Here is a 13,203-nt window from a genome sequence, read left to right as displayed (position 1 = left end):
TTTGCACAAGACAATCATTCAAGCGTATCGCATCCCATGAGCGGGTTGAAAAAAATATGCAGAGAATTTTATTTACGGCCACGTGGCTGCAGTGCTCATTTAATTACAAAAGGCGTGAAGCCCAAATTCCAGACAGTGCTGGTGGCAGTCTTTGATTGCAGGTAAAAAAGCACGTCAAGTGGACGAGGTGCCGGCGGTAGCACTTGTGCCATCGTTGTCCGAGTTGGAAAACGTCCATGGAAATAAAATTTGTTTCCAGTTTGCGAAACAGAAAAGAGTGCAAAGGAGATTGACCGCGTAGTCGCAGTCCCATATCCAGTTCGTCACCTTGTAAATATAAAACATTAATTTTTGTTGCCAAAAGTTAATATAAAAGCAGTGGTAGGATTCAAATTTTCATCTGTTTCTTTCACTAGCAGCATGCCATAACCTCGGGAATACATTGCTCGAAGTGAAATATAGGCCTATTATACAGTTGTTAACAACCGGTTCGCTTAGGTTATTAAATTCAAAGAACCAGTTGAATCCTACCACTGTATAAAAGATATATAAAAAGAACTTTACTTATACTTTATAGGTTATTCTTGCAAATATTTTTTGTAACGTATACGAGTTAGGACCCCTTCAAGATTTAACACCTGTCAATCAACAAACACGAAATTATAGAATGACAATTCGTTTGCTTACAAGTTGTACGATGTAGCCTTTGATAAAAGGATCAATAAGAACAACAGTCAAATCGATGCTGGCCGAAATGGCGGCCGCGATGGAGCAGTTGCGTACAAGACGGCGGATCTTTAAAGCCGAAGAAGAGTCGCTTCCATTCTTATGGAACGATAATTCCTGTCGATGGCGCCGCAGAATGTGGATGAACAGAAACAACAGCGAACCTAGAAGATTTTCAACAACAAAAGTTGGCGGTCATGTTTAACTTTGTGAACATTAAAGTTTATTTTGTGATAACAAGATTGGTTTGTTATTTTTTATATTGCCATACAGCATCCAAACTTTATGTTTAAAAAACATTTTAAAGGTCTAACACACATGATACGACCCATAAAATACATCAGTGCCTAACATAGAACCTACCCTGGATGATTATAACTACAGCATAGCCGATGTACACGATGATTGCGTTCGAACCCGTTTTCTCCAGATAGTAACAAGCGTTTGTTCCGTTCAAAGTGCCGAAATCCGCCCCGCTGGTTGATAACAACACCCCGATAGCTCCGGCCAATCCAGCCACAATTATGACAACCAGCAAACCGCGGCTGAAGCTGTAAAATATTGAATTAGAACAAAGGTTCAGATAAATTTCATTTTATATTGTCAACGAAGAAGACAACGCAAGAGTGTTTCATGCCATCGCATGACAAGGCAGGATCACCCCAGTGCGCAGGACCTTTTTGCAAACTTAGCCCTCGCATTTCAATCAGAAGGTTTTATGGTATCTCAGCTAAGGCATTGCATCCAAGCTAGATCAGCAACTTTCGACCAGTTGCAATGTCAGTGAACCACATAATCTCAACAAAGAAGGGTATTTTTAGTTTCTGTTTGAGAGAGGAGTCATGTGAGTTTAAACCAAAGTTAAAAAGATAAAGATGTCTGCAACTGACGATATTTAGAAAAAGGACGTGTTTGTTCCGGTAAACGACGCTACCAAATTCACTGCCTATTTTGGCCAGTTATATATTGAAACAAAAGGTTATATATGACTTGGAATAGGATTTTGGTAACAAAAGCCATTGTCGAAAATATATATAGTCAATACGAAACTCCCAAGACGGGCAAAAATCAACATAACGCATTATTGTTGAATTGCTTATGTCGGTGCATAAAGTCGTGAGATGGATGCATTTAAATAGAGCGCGGTTGCGTTCATTCGATAGTTTGCTACTTCCGATGGAATTTATCCACGCTAAAGTTAAGGTTTGGGTTGCTAAACGTGCCTTAACGACGCTATTTTTACGTCACAATTGACGTTTGACGCCATAATGTCAACCCGGGTCACTTTTTTGCACGCTGTAAATTTGTTTTTCGACAGGAAACAAAAATAGGAAAGATACTTTCAAACATATCAATATCAATACACATTTTAACCCCATTATTTTCAGTAAAGCAAGTCCACAGCATATTCCAAATGAGTTTTAAAGCATATCTATATCGTTTCCATGTACTTGGGGGGAATCATTTGGGGGTAATTCACGTAACGACTGCGGATCACCGCCAAACTCGTTAGACAATTGTTTGCATTGAAAGAATATCGCAAGTTTAATACAATTCAAATTGTTTTCATGTCAATTATTAAAACTAATTGAAACTTTTTACCATACTCGCACAACAGAACAAAAGCTCTGTGGTGCATGGAAATTTGGTAAATGGCGGTAACGTTACCTGATCAAGAGCTTGGTTGCTAGCCGTGACAAACTCGGTTCTCTGTACAGGGTATTTTGACGAAGCCACAAGAACGAATACAGGCAAGTGGTTCCTGAAAAAACGACGACAAGCTGCTGATGAAACTTGTTAGAAAACACCTTCCGTCATGGAGACGGTAAATGACAAATAACACGCACCAGCACGTCATATGGTTTCGTGCGGCAGCTGTCGTAAATGGCAACAACAACATACTTCGCGCAAAAAATGGAGGGATTTTAACTTCAAAAAACGCATCATGTGCTCCAGAAAACTCAAAAAACGCATTTCGGGGGTGTAATCTGTACAATGTGTAACGATAATGCAAAATATAGGCGAAATTTGACTCAAGCGCATGAGTGGGTGGAAATTACATGCGTATAACTAAAAAAATAAAACGAGAAGGCAAACACACTATAATAACAAGTCAGAATTCCTTGGCTTGCAGCTTACCAATTGTATGGATAGTTTGGTACGCTTTGCCGATGCCCACACACTTCTGTACGTTGGCAGGTATGGGGGCATAAAAAATGATCTGAGCCAGAGAGAATTTCGCGAAACCAAGTGTGGCGTAGGCGGTGAAGAGGGCAAGCAAAATGCTTTTCAGCTTTCCTGAGCTTGTGTGGCGGTTTTGAGCAGGAGAACATATTCTGCGCGTATTGACAAAAATATCCGTTATTTGAAGATGAGTTTGCCGGCTTGGCAGCCCAGGCATTGCAGCCTAGCTGGATCGGCCACTTTTTTCATGATCGCGATACGATAGCTGTGATCGCCAAGCAAGGACCTGCGCAGTGGGGCGATCCTGCCAATCATGCCATTGCATGAAATATTACTGAGTTATTTGAGGATATATTGAGCTATACTAGCACTTCAGGGCTATATATACAAGTTAATTTACACGTTTACACCAAATAGTGTGAAATGTTGAAACACGCAGTATTGCGCACTAACACAAAGTGCGGTTAACAAAGTACATTGTAACCAAAACCCACGTTTTTTTCCAGTACCAGAACAGAGCACACAACAGATATGCCGTGGACACGAGAAGCAGAGTTTCAAATGCGATCACGAAAGTCCACTGGCCGTAATCAACATTTGGAATCAGCCCGTCTGAAGCGTTCATTGTTGATTTCAGATTTTATCAGTACACGTCACTTAACAAACTGTATCTGAAAGTGTTATTCGGGGAAAAAAACAAAGATCTAAACATATTTGCAAATATTGCTATATTTTAATCATTCGATTTTGATTTCTAATATTTGGTGAAAATATTACCCAAAAATCAGTCAAAAGTCGCAAAAAATGTAAAAAAAAACGCTCGCCTTTAAACTTTTATGAACCACTTATACTTTTACGACCTTCTTTAAACCTTACATCTACCGTCTAATATTCCGTCTAATCTATGCGGAAGTTGTGCTGTTTTCTTTTATAACTTCTTTGAGCCCAGCATGTTGCAAATGCCAGCAACTTTTTATTGGCACGGGCGGTTATCAAAACTACGCTACTGACTCATGACACAACCTCGCGGAAGTGATCAACGGGCGTTCAGATGATCCTCGATCATGTGGCACGGTTGCAGCTGTCGAAAGCAGTGCCAATTAATGAGGTTGCACCATCGCAGTTTCTATTTACATGGCAAAGGATTGAGTTGTGCATTCGTGATTTTCAAGTATTTTGGAACGTGATGTCCTAAAATAATCTAGTTTAACAAGACAGGACAAAAGAACGAAAGCTAAACGCGCAAAACATATCAGCTTCCTGTCGTTATACTGTGCGTTAGACAACAACCAGCGGCATTTCGCTTTCATCAATCTGAATGCGTACAGGCATTGCCGACAGCATATATGCAACTAGGAATATAGCAAAATGGAAACATCCTGTTGTGAGCACTTTAATTGCAAATCTATTCATTTCCTGTGATACTCGATGGTCGGTAATAACCTATACGCCCACCATTCACACTGATTGACTCTGTTTGATTTCTTCTGACAAATTCTGGTTTCATTACTTTTGTTATCATCATCATCACCATTATCATTATGTTTTTTTGATACAGCGAAAATAAACAATCGAACGTTAAAATGGTATTGATAAACCTTAGAAGTTATCGAGTTAGGCGCCGCTTGATGGTGATTTTCTCATGGTGAATATTGTGCAGATAATGACCAAACACAATAATTACACAACAATGCCCTTCGATTGCCCCAGCCTTGTCCTTTTTTTCACCGTACATGCACCTGCAGTTCTGTTGCATACAACATTTGGGTGCATTTCCTAATATTTTCCTCAAATTCTCACATACGAGTGCCGAAGGGAAAAAGAGAAATGTCGAAAAACCCCAAAACTAAATTGAAGAAGATTACGTCAATTTGGGAGGGGATTACGCATGGCAGGATTGCTTTCGTGGGTGAGGGGTGAACTGGACTTCGACCCGGTTTGTCGGTGCACGTTCTACGTCCTCAGCATTACGTATGCCGTAAACGTAAACATGTGGTCCGGGCTGTTGAACACGTGTTGTTATGGTTCTGACCTATAGATCAATCCATATTAGTGTAGCACCTTCGTTAGGAAAGGGTAGAGTTTGAATTCATGTGGTATGGGGTGTGTTTGGTGGGTACTATTTGGATTTGTGACCCTACAGTCGCAGGAAGTGATGAGGTGGAGGTCATGTCACCGACTCGGCAAACTATGATCCCGATTTGCAGAAAATTCGCAGCTATATGGGGACCTTGTGTTGGACATGTCAGACAAAGCACCCAAGTTTCAATCCAACAAATATGTGAACATGAACACATTTTACGACCCCCTACTAATGCCTGCATTACGCAAATGAATAATTGATAAATATCACTCCAATGCTGACTCGTTTTAATTACTTGTACCCAAAATACCATTTAACATAGCTGCAGCTTGCATCTGACAGTCAAAAAACAGTTCAGCAATTAAATGAGGAAATATTTTTGACAAAAAAATCGTTTACACCACAAAATCAGTTGGTAACACGCATATACTGGGGGCACAGTGTTTGTTCAAAACTAACAAACAACATGACAAAAATACAAGGGAACTTACAACAATTGCTTATGGAGACAAAAAATATTCATCAAATGACAAAACACAAACAAACAGCGATGATTTAATGTGTACAGCACAATTACCGTCAGAAAATTGGCAAATTATGCATTGCAACAATACAATACCCACAGTAATTCATGAAGCACCAAATAACAACTACACAAGAAGTTTACCATTCTAGGCGACGTTCTTCAGGACTAAGAATTTTCCAGTTAGGGGACGGTGTACCCATCGCCAGCCAATTGAAATCATCCACTTTGTCCCAATTGTTTGAAGTCAAGTCGAGTCCAGCCACTTTGAATTGGGAATGCAGCTCTGGGTATTCATAGTTGTACGGGGCCACGCGCACATTAGAAGAATCTTCAATGATTGCACGGCTTGTGACATGAAGGTAAAAATTAGTGCCGGTGGTGTGATGAACACGTAACTGTTGACACCCAGTGGCTATTTCTGAATCGGTGCACCTATTAGAGGCCAATTAAAAACAATCACATTAAAAAGTCATTAAATATATAAATGCTTTACATAAATGGACATTTACTATGTCTGTTAACACTTCAAAACAGTTTCTTAATAAAACCACAGTACATTAACTTTTATCTGAAAATATATTTAATAAAAGTCCGACAAAGATGGATTTTTTTGTCACCATTTTGAATGTTAAACCACATTATTTAAAAGACTTGACTTTTGAAATCTTATCGAAGTCTCTTTGACATTGTACGAACTTACCCATCCACAAACACAGAACCGGAGACTGGGCCGATCACAATTCTACAACGTTCGATATTGCTGAGATGAACAGTGCTTGGGGATCCCAACAGATACACATGACAATTAACAAGTTTGGACAATGACAAGTCTTTCTGGTTTATCATAGTTGGAGTAAGCGAAAGCGTCTCATCAGTTTTTCCACTAATTTCACAGCCCTGCTGCAGCTTGTTTAAAGTTTGGGCATATTTCTGCACTGCTGTCATCTTTTCAGCTTCGCTGACTGGAAATGAAACAAAACTGCTTGTTATACAAAAATATAAATTGTTACTGATGCTGCCAGGCATATTTTATTGCTTAATACTGCTCTTCTGGCAAATGTAAATACAATAAAGTTTGCCAGAAGAGCAGTATTAAGCAATACAAAAATATATCAACACAAAAAATTGTCAATACCTTTTATAGCACCATCCTTGTTGTCATTCTTTTTCACCTTGGACTTAAAAGTAAACTTTTTTTTGGGAATCATCTTGTTTCGCTGTTGAGCAATTTCCTCTTTGAGACTTCCAAGTTGCTCTTGAGCTTTTCTTGCCATGTAGCCAGGTAGGAACATAACGGAATCGTTGTAAAACTTTTGCAAACGCTGGTGTGAGATAGAGATTGAATCAAAGTGTTCAGTTAATGCTAATCGGTCACTTGGCTCAATTCCATCGCACTTAAGCATGTTTGTTATGTTCAAGTGCTCATCATGGAAGAATTTTTGAAAGAAACTGGCCTTTTCCTCTGGCACTTTTTTGTCATCTGCTTCTGATCGTTTCTTTGCCCATTCCGTCGCCCGGGCAACTCTTCTTTCGCTGACTTTGTTTGCGAGAAAGTCCTTCTTGTCAGTAAGAACATTTTCACTTTCGCTTATTGTGAAGGCTTCGGCTTTAGCAGCTGCCATAGTGTTTTATACTATTATCTAAAATAAGTAAAAAAAACAAATGTAATACAAGTAGCATCCTTAAAGGAAAAAAATCAATGATTGTTGAAATTTGTCAAACAAAAGAATAGAAGCAAGTTGGCAAAAACTGCAAAAAAAATTAAAACATTATGGCAAAAACATAAAAGCTGCAAGGCTTAATATGTACAGGGCCAATGTAAAAGCGAGCATCATTTTCAACAACCTAGTTTTAATGTTAAATTCGTGTTTAAAACAATAAACTAAAAACAAGCATTATAAATATCAAACATTTTCTCTTTTCTGTTACATTAACATACAAACAATAACAGGTTATAAAACAAGGTCTTAAAACTAAACCAATGTGCATTAACCTGAAATAAAGGCTTCCTCAACAAAATTCATCACCAGAAAGTGTTAAAAATTTACATTGCCCTTTCTATGTTGCATCAGACTCATATTCGCCCAAATTAAAGAGCGTTGAATGGTTCTCAACAAGATATGACATAAACTCGTGAATGTGTTTTAATAAATTGGTCATATTCTTTTCATTGAGATTAGTGTATGATAAAATTGGACCAACTCTGACAAAAAACCTTAAAAGATGAGAAAAGCCATAAATTTGTGAAGCAGTTCGCTCAGGGTGTTTTTCCAGCATTTCGCTATACTGCTGTCTCTCAAACCTATACAGCAACTGGGAGCCAAGCATTACATTAAAATATTCTTTAATGCCAGCAACAAATTCATTCATAACACTTTTTTTCTCTGTGTTGTCATTGTTTGTTTTGCTGTATGACTCAAGTATGTCATCAATCGTTACTTTGGCTGGCAACTTGCAAAATCTCTTTTGTCTTGTGACCAAATCCCAATCGTCGACCAATGTAGGCTTTAGCTCGTTAGGAATTTGAATGTTGACTTCCACTTTGGCGGCGTAGGCTTCTTCAGACTCAACTGTAGGATCGATTCGTGACTTTTTCTTCTTTGGTTCACCGGAGGCAGCAGGTGACTCCAATTTTTTTACTTGTTCCTGTGGTGCCTTTTCTTTCTCCGGTTTGGCAAACTTGGCCATTTTACCTCGCTTGGTTTTGTCTTTGCCATGCTGTTTCAGGAGATCCTTCTGCCTTTGTAGGTTGGCATCGTTGTACTTCAGTACTCTGGTTTCTGGAACCCACTCGTCCCAATGCTTGTTCCAACCATTGTAGTGAATCATGTAAAAACTTTTTGAGCCATCTCGAACTTCTGATTTCATGCATTTTGCTTCATACATTAATGGACCATGAAAACACAATACCCTTTCCCCATCAGAAAATTTTACTGCTTTAGGAGCCATTGGTTTTTACATTTAAATTTATGTCCTTGTTTTACCTAAACTAAGATACGTGTTTTAAAGAAAACAATGCAACAATCTTTCATATGAAAATTTGTTTTTTACAGTAGGCTGCTAACTTATAAAGTCGTAAAACTTTTTTTCCTTAGTCTGTTCTTTGCATTTTAACGCAAAATAATCAAAATTCTCGAACATTAGGTTCATTTTGTTACCTTACTTGTGACGTTAATCTTCGCGCGTCCTGTTAAGTAAAACAGCAAGGTTTCTATAACGATCACTGTGTCGTCACTTTCCACTTTACTTATTTGCCTGCCTTAAAACACCAAACATGGCCATTGCAGGATTGTTTGATTTGATACTTTGATAAAAAAAATTAACAAAAATATTTAAAACTTGTCATGTAAAAATTTAAGTTTTACAATAAATTATAATTTGTTGTAGACATGTGTCTATTTTATAAAAAATTAAAGGGTAATAAGTGCGTATTGTGTGAACCGTTGTGATGATCATTACCCAATAGATGAACTTTGCAAGCTCACGAGATTCAAAAGGTTAAAGTTCGATTTCTAGTTGCCGCTGAAGATTAAATCATGGATTCCAAGTCTCCCAAAGGTGGGGTTGCCAATGCCGGCCTGCCGTTGTCTCGCGTAAAAATAATAATGAAGAGTTCCCCTGACGTCGACCACATTAGTCCAGACGCCCTCTATGCAATGAGCAAAGCAACGGTAAAATAGCATTATTGCACACATAATATTAATTACCCGAGTTATGCTTAATAAATTTTCAGGAGTTATTCGTGTCACATCTTTCGCAAAAAGCGCATGACAACAACCAGAGCAAAAATTCCATTGAGTACAAAAGTCTCGCTGATGTTGTAAACACAGATGACATGTTTGGATTCCTGCAAGGTAAATACAGGTTATAGTCTTGCGAAATACTCAGTTTCATGTCTGCAGTATAAGTATGTGGCGGTTCTGTACATAACTTCCAAAAAAAATTGTTTCATAATCATTGATATATTGAAGATTTGAGTGAAAACACTGTTATAATGGACTGTTTAAAATATTTCCAGCACCTTTTAATTTCCTCCAATGGCTGTTTTCTTTCCAGTATTTTACCTCACAATATTTTAATCATTTTCAGAAGTCATTCCACACAAAATTACTGTTCGTGAATATTGGAAACTTGTGCAAAATTCCAACCAAAGAAGTGATGATGAGTCATCAGATGATCAAGGATCAATAGATGGTTGAACCACACAAACACTGTTAACATACAAATTATCTACTTTTGTGCATGTTCAAGGGAGTGGATGAGGAAATCCAAATTGTGCAAGAGTGTTCCAATATGTTGCTTTGGTTTGTTTGTGTTTCAGGGTTTTTGATGCAATAAATAACACATTTTTTGCTACTGCTGTGGTTGTTTTTAAAGTGTTTGGGTCCAAATGCATCATAACAATTTGTAATCTTTGCCAAACATTTTGTGCAACTTTTAGAGCAGAAACAACCACAGCTTCGTTTAAAAAAGCAGTAGCCTAAAAAGTATACTGCAGCGTTCAATAGATTTTACTTGATGAGATAATACTAGAACTTTATAAACTGCTTTGCGTGTTCTTAGCTAGTAAATGTCAGGACTAGTTGGGTGAGACAGAAAAACGCCAAGAGGTAACACGAATTTTTAGGAAATTGCGATAAAAAAGGTGTGTCGTTGAGTCGGATGTCAGAAGGCTGTGCGAGTTCTGCAGGAAAGCTTAACTCCATATGTATCAGAGTTGTGTGTCGAACTAGGTTAACAAGCATGCGTGTATGTAAGAAACATGCAGATCATAACTTGATCTGCCACAATAAGGTTTCCCATTGATACGTTTGTTAAATTATGTTATTCCATGACAAACAAACTTTACGCAAAAAACATTTCGCAAAAAAAATTAACGCTGGTACGAGAAATCAAACTCTTGAGAACAAAATAAGAAAAGATGATTTTGCTGGCTGTCTGACCTCCACTCATGACCCTTAAAATTACGTAACAAAATATGTTGAGATGGCGCAACTCAACGCCGTTCAAGCTTAATTAAGTTGTCTATTGTTTTGCTGCGAAGTTATTGTACGTGGGTCTTTCCCTATTTTGAACGAGAAAGGTGTTGGTGATGACAGGTAAGTTTCTTACAATGATTTTACTAAATCATCTTAATTTGCTAATAATAGACCGCAAACTTATAGCAATAATCAAGTGTCATTTGAGATCAATTACTACTCGTATTTTCATGCAGAAAAGTGAATTTATCAGAAAAGGTGCTTCGATTTTGTTTCCGTTTGAATTTAAAATTAAAGTAAAATTATTTTTGCTTCAGCTGCACGATCAGTCAGTAATGGAAAGGTTGTGTGTGATATACGGCTTGATGGCAAAACTGTGCTTATCACTGGAGCAAACAGTGGGCTTGGGCTTGAAACATCTCGGGACTTGGCCAGGAGGGGTGCCAAAGTTGTAATGGCTTGTCGAGACATGCAGAAGGCAGAAGAGGGAAAAGAGAAGGTATACCATTGCCACAAAATTATGGGCATGTAGGTCTCTAATATTTTTAAGGTTTTTGTTAGTTTATGATGTTTGAGTCATGGTTTCATCCATAAGAGAGTTTTTCATAGTGGTGTGCATGCAGATTTTTCGCCTGCTGCTAAAATTGTGGTCTTGTAATAATGACCAAACATGATCCACAATTAAACTTATTGTGACTATGCAATGCAAAATTGGCGATGAGGAGCTAATGCAAATGATACATGCCATCAAGCTAGAATTCGGACATTTTTTTTTGTAGATTGTAGCAGAGTGTAAAGAAGCCAACATAGTGACAGAACATCTTGACCTTGCATCTCTCGCTTCTGTTAGAAACTTTGCAGATAGATTTTTAGAGAAAGAAGATCGGCTCGATGTCCTTATTAACAATGCAGGTATTCGTTTTACTTACCTTGGTATATAAGGCATTAATTTGTTTGTAATACCAAGGTGTTATGTGTTGTCCAAAATGGGAGACAAGTGATGGATTTGAAATGCATCTTGGTGTCAACCATATTGGCCACTTTCTTCTCACCAATCTTCTTCTGGACCTTATAAAGGTTGGAAAGTACACAAACAAAATTATTGAATAAAGCAGAACTGCTATCAATAAAACTATTGGAATCAGTCAGTAACATTCATGGAATTTAGTTTTTGAAAGTATTGAAGTTTTTTATTCTTTTCTCAGAAAAGTGCCCCCAGTCGCATTGTCGTCGTTTCTTCCAGTTTGTACAAAAAGGGAGAGATGAACTGGGACGATATGATGATTGACAAAAATTATGAACCCTTTCCAGCTTACTCCCACAGCAAGCTTGCCAACAATTTGTTTGCTCAGGAACTGAGCAGAAGGCTCGAGGGTATTAATATTTATTTCAATAGATTTTAAGTTGTACATGTGTAAATCTAAACGCAGAAGTGCAACCACTGAGCTCCTGTAGCTCAGGTGATAAGCGTGCCTGGTTATCCCATGGTTGTGAGATCAAACCTCACCGAGAGCTTGATTTTTCGTGTTCTCGCTCCGACTTGTCAGAAAAAGTGGCTGATTCAGCTTGGCTGTGAAGCCTGTGAAACTTATGTGTAAATCTAACTTGTGTTTTCCTCATAAGGCACTGGTGTTACATGCAACTCCTTGCACCCTGGGGTGGTATACACCAATCTTGGCCGGCACATGAAAGAGGACAACTCGTCGGCAGTGAGAAAGTTTTTTCGAAGCCTCGTTTGGCCGCTCTTGCCCTGGATTCTCAAGACACCTGAGCAGGGTTCACAGGCATCAATCTACTGTGCAGTAGCCCCAGAACTCGAAACCGTCAGTGGGAAGTATTATGGGTGAGTATTAACTTTTGTGAGAAGGGATTCAATCACAACCGAACGGCTTTACAAGGATTAGGTTTACTTTTTGGTAAAAAGGTCAGGCACCTTACAAACAAGGCAAGTTTTCAACCCAAGGCCGTGTGCCCTAGGTGGTTGTCTACTTTAGAGGTTTTCAACCATTTTGCACTTGCATTTGATCTACTATCAAAAGATACTAATTTGGTTAAAACTGAAGCTAAAATGCAATGAAATTCACATATTGATAAAAATTTATTATTGCTAAATTATGCATTTTGCACCAGCGGATATTCATTTTATGTGACACTGATATTTATTGGGCACCAATCAAAAACTGCATGTGGGTAGGCAATGAAGAAACACTGGTCTAGCTCACTTGTGGATGCACCAGCCCAAGGTTCAATGCACTGAGCCAGGTTTTTGTTTTCACTTTGCAGCAGCGACTGCCAAGAGGAGCAACTTCTTCCCAATGCTCTGAATATTGAGGATGCAGAAAAACTGTGGAAGATGTCTGAAAACTGGTGTGGATTAAATAAATAAGAGTGAATTGTGCTGGTTTGTGAATTCGTCATGACATTTGACTTTTTTGTAAAAAACGGTCCTTTTGGCAAAAAATCACAATGCCTGGCAATACTAAAACATTTCATTGTATCAGAATTACATTTGTGTAAGCTACATACAGGTGGCCACTGTCTCGACCTAAAAGGTCTTATCAGTGTAGAATTACATTTGTTGAACACAGTGTTTGGTGTTTTGCAGGTCTGTTTATATGTTAGATATTTTCCATGAATGTTTCATGCTGTATATCTTTGTGATTACAATTTGTCACTGAACTTCAATGGACACTTCGGTGTTTCAA

At 38.2% G+C, this 13,203-nt stretch overlaps 5 protein-coding genes across 6 annotated transcripts; 2 read left to right on the top strand and 3 right to left on the bottom strand.

The window, feature by feature from the left end:
* Positions 1 to 59: 59 nt before the first annotated feature.
* Positions 60 to 3,586, bottom strand: LOC145911793 (uncharacterized). Its single transcript, XM_082999233.1, has 6 exons — positions 3,405 to 3,586; positions 2,866 to 3,062; positions 2,395 to 2,488; positions 1,090 to 1,277; positions 688 to 890; positions 60 to 327 (listed from the first exon to the last, which is right to left on the bottom strand). The coding sequence occupies exons 1-6, from the start codon at positions 3,533 to 3,535 to the stop codon at positions 175 to 177; spliced, it is 966 nt and encodes a 321-aa protein (XP_082855359.1). The 5' UTR covers positions 3,536 to 3,586; the 3' UTR covers positions 60 to 174.
* Positions 3,587 to 5,306: 1,720 nt separating this feature from the next.
* Positions 5,307 to 7,142, bottom strand: LOC145910527 (tubulin-specific chaperone C-like). The gene is made up of 3 exons (XM_082997679.1): positions 6,655 to 7,142; positions 6,220 to 6,481; positions 5,307 to 5,951 (listed from the first exon to the last, which is right to left on the bottom strand). Exons 1-3 carry the CDS (start codon positions 7,139 to 7,141, stop codon positions 5,657 to 5,659), a joined length of 1,044 nt encoding a protein of 347 aa, XP_082853805.1. The 5' UTR covers position 7,142; the 3' UTR covers positions 5,307 to 5,656.
* Positions 7,143 to 7,577: 435 nt separating this feature from the next.
* LOC145910528 (mortality factor 4-like protein 1) lies at positions 7,578 to 8,504 on the bottom strand. Its single transcript, XM_082997680.1, has one exon. It carries the CDS (start codon positions 8,466 to 8,468, stop codon positions 7,578 to 7,580), a length of 891 nt encoding a protein of 296 aa, XP_082853806.1. The 5' UTR covers positions 8,469 to 8,504.
* Positions 8,505 to 9,009: 505 nt separating this feature from the next.
* On the top strand, positions 9,010 to 9,868 carry LOC145911918 (uncharacterized). Its single transcript, XM_082999352.1, has 3 exons — positions 9,010 to 9,190; positions 9,253 to 9,373; positions 9,609 to 9,868. Exons 1-3 carry the CDS (start codon positions 9,056 to 9,058, stop codon positions 9,716 to 9,718), a joined length of 366 nt encoding a protein of 121 aa, XP_082855478.1. The 5' UTR covers positions 9,010 to 9,055; the 3' UTR covers positions 9,719 to 9,868.
* A 590-nt stretch (positions 9,869 to 10,458) lies between these two features.
* Positions 10,459 to 13,088, top strand: LOC145911215 (retinol dehydrogenase 14-like). Of its 2 annotated transcripts, XM_082998480.1 has the most exons (8): positions 10,582 to 10,618; positions 10,685 to 10,756; positions 10,816 to 10,997; positions 11,278 to 11,410; positions 11,466 to 11,575; positions 11,704 to 11,872; positions 12,122 to 12,341; positions 12,782 to 13,088. In XM_082998480.1, exons 1-8 carry the CDS (start codon positions 10,612 to 10,614, stop codon positions 12,882 to 12,884), a joined length of 996 nt encoding a protein of 331 aa, XP_082854606.1. In that variant the 5' UTR covers positions 10,582 to 10,611; the 3' UTR covers positions 12,885 to 13,088. The 2 variants fall into 2 exon arrangements, with proteins under 2 accessions (XP_082854607.1, XP_082854606.1); XM_082998481.1 differs by lacking the exon at positions 10,685 to 10,756 and having other exon boundaries at positions 10,459 to 10,618.
* The last annotated feature ends 115 nt before the right edge of the window (positions 13,089 to 13,203 follow it).

The sequence above is a fragment of the Ascidia mentula genome, chromosome 8 (genome assembly GCF_947561715.1).
Source record: "Ascidia mentula chromosome 8, kaAscMent1.1, whole genome shotgun sequence".
In the NCBI taxonomy this organism is placed as follows: Eukaryota; Metazoa; Chordata; class Ascidiacea; order Phlebobranchia; family Ascidiidae; genus Ascidia; species Ascidia mentula.
Note: the sequence above shows the minus strand (reverse complement) of the source record. Positions and strands in the feature narration are given on the sequence as shown.

Coding starts and splice junctions, on each gene's coding strand:
- LOC145911793 (XM_082999233.1), bottom strand. CDS start 3,535: ATGAACGCTTCAGACGGGCTGATTCCAAATGTTGATTACGGCCAGTGG. Junction 3,063..3,404: donor TTCTGGTACTGGAAAAAAAC/GTGGGTTTTGGT, acceptor CAATACGCGCAG/AATATGTTCTCCTGCTCAAA. Junction 891..1,089: donor TGTAGTTATAATCATCCAGG/GTAGGTTCTATG, acceptor AAAATCTTCTAG/GTTCGCTGTTGTTTCTGTTC.
- LOC145910527 (XM_082997679.1), bottom strand. CDS start 7,141: ATGGCAGCTGCTAAAGCCGAAGCCTTCACAATAAGCGAAAGTGAAAAT. Junction 6,482..6,654: donor CAAGGATGGTGCTATAAAAG/GTATTGACAATT, acceptor TTTCATTTCCAG/TCAGCGAAGCTGAAAAGATG. Junction 5,952..6,219: donor GGTTCTGTGTTTGTGGATGG/GTAAGTTCGTAC, acceptor GGCCTCTAATAG/GTGCACCGATTCAGAAATAG.
- LOC145910528 (XM_082997680.1), bottom strand. CDS start 8,468: ATGGCTCCTAAAGCAGTAAAATTTTCTGATGGGGAAAGGGTATTGTGT.
- LOC145911918 (XM_082999352.1), top strand. CDS start 9,056: ATGGATTCCAAGTCTCCCAAAGGTGGGGTTGCCAATGCCGGCCTGCCG. Junction 9,191..9,252: donor ATGCAATGAGCAAAGCAACG/GTAAAATAGCAT, acceptor ATAAATTTTCAG/GAGTTATTCGTGTCACATCT. Junction 9,374..9,608: donor CATGTTTGGATTCCTGCAAG/GTAAATACAGGT, acceptor AATCATTTTCAG/AAGTCATTCCACACAAAATT.
- LOC145911215 (XM_082998480.1), top strand. Junction 10,757..10,815: donor AAGTGAATTTATCAGAAAAG/GTGCTTCGATTT, acceptor TTTTTGCTTCAG/CTGCACGATCAGTCAGTAAT. Junction 11,411..11,465: donor TGTCCTTATTAACAATGCAG/GTATTCGTTTTA, acceptor TGTAATACCAAG/GTGTTATGTGTTGTCCAAAA.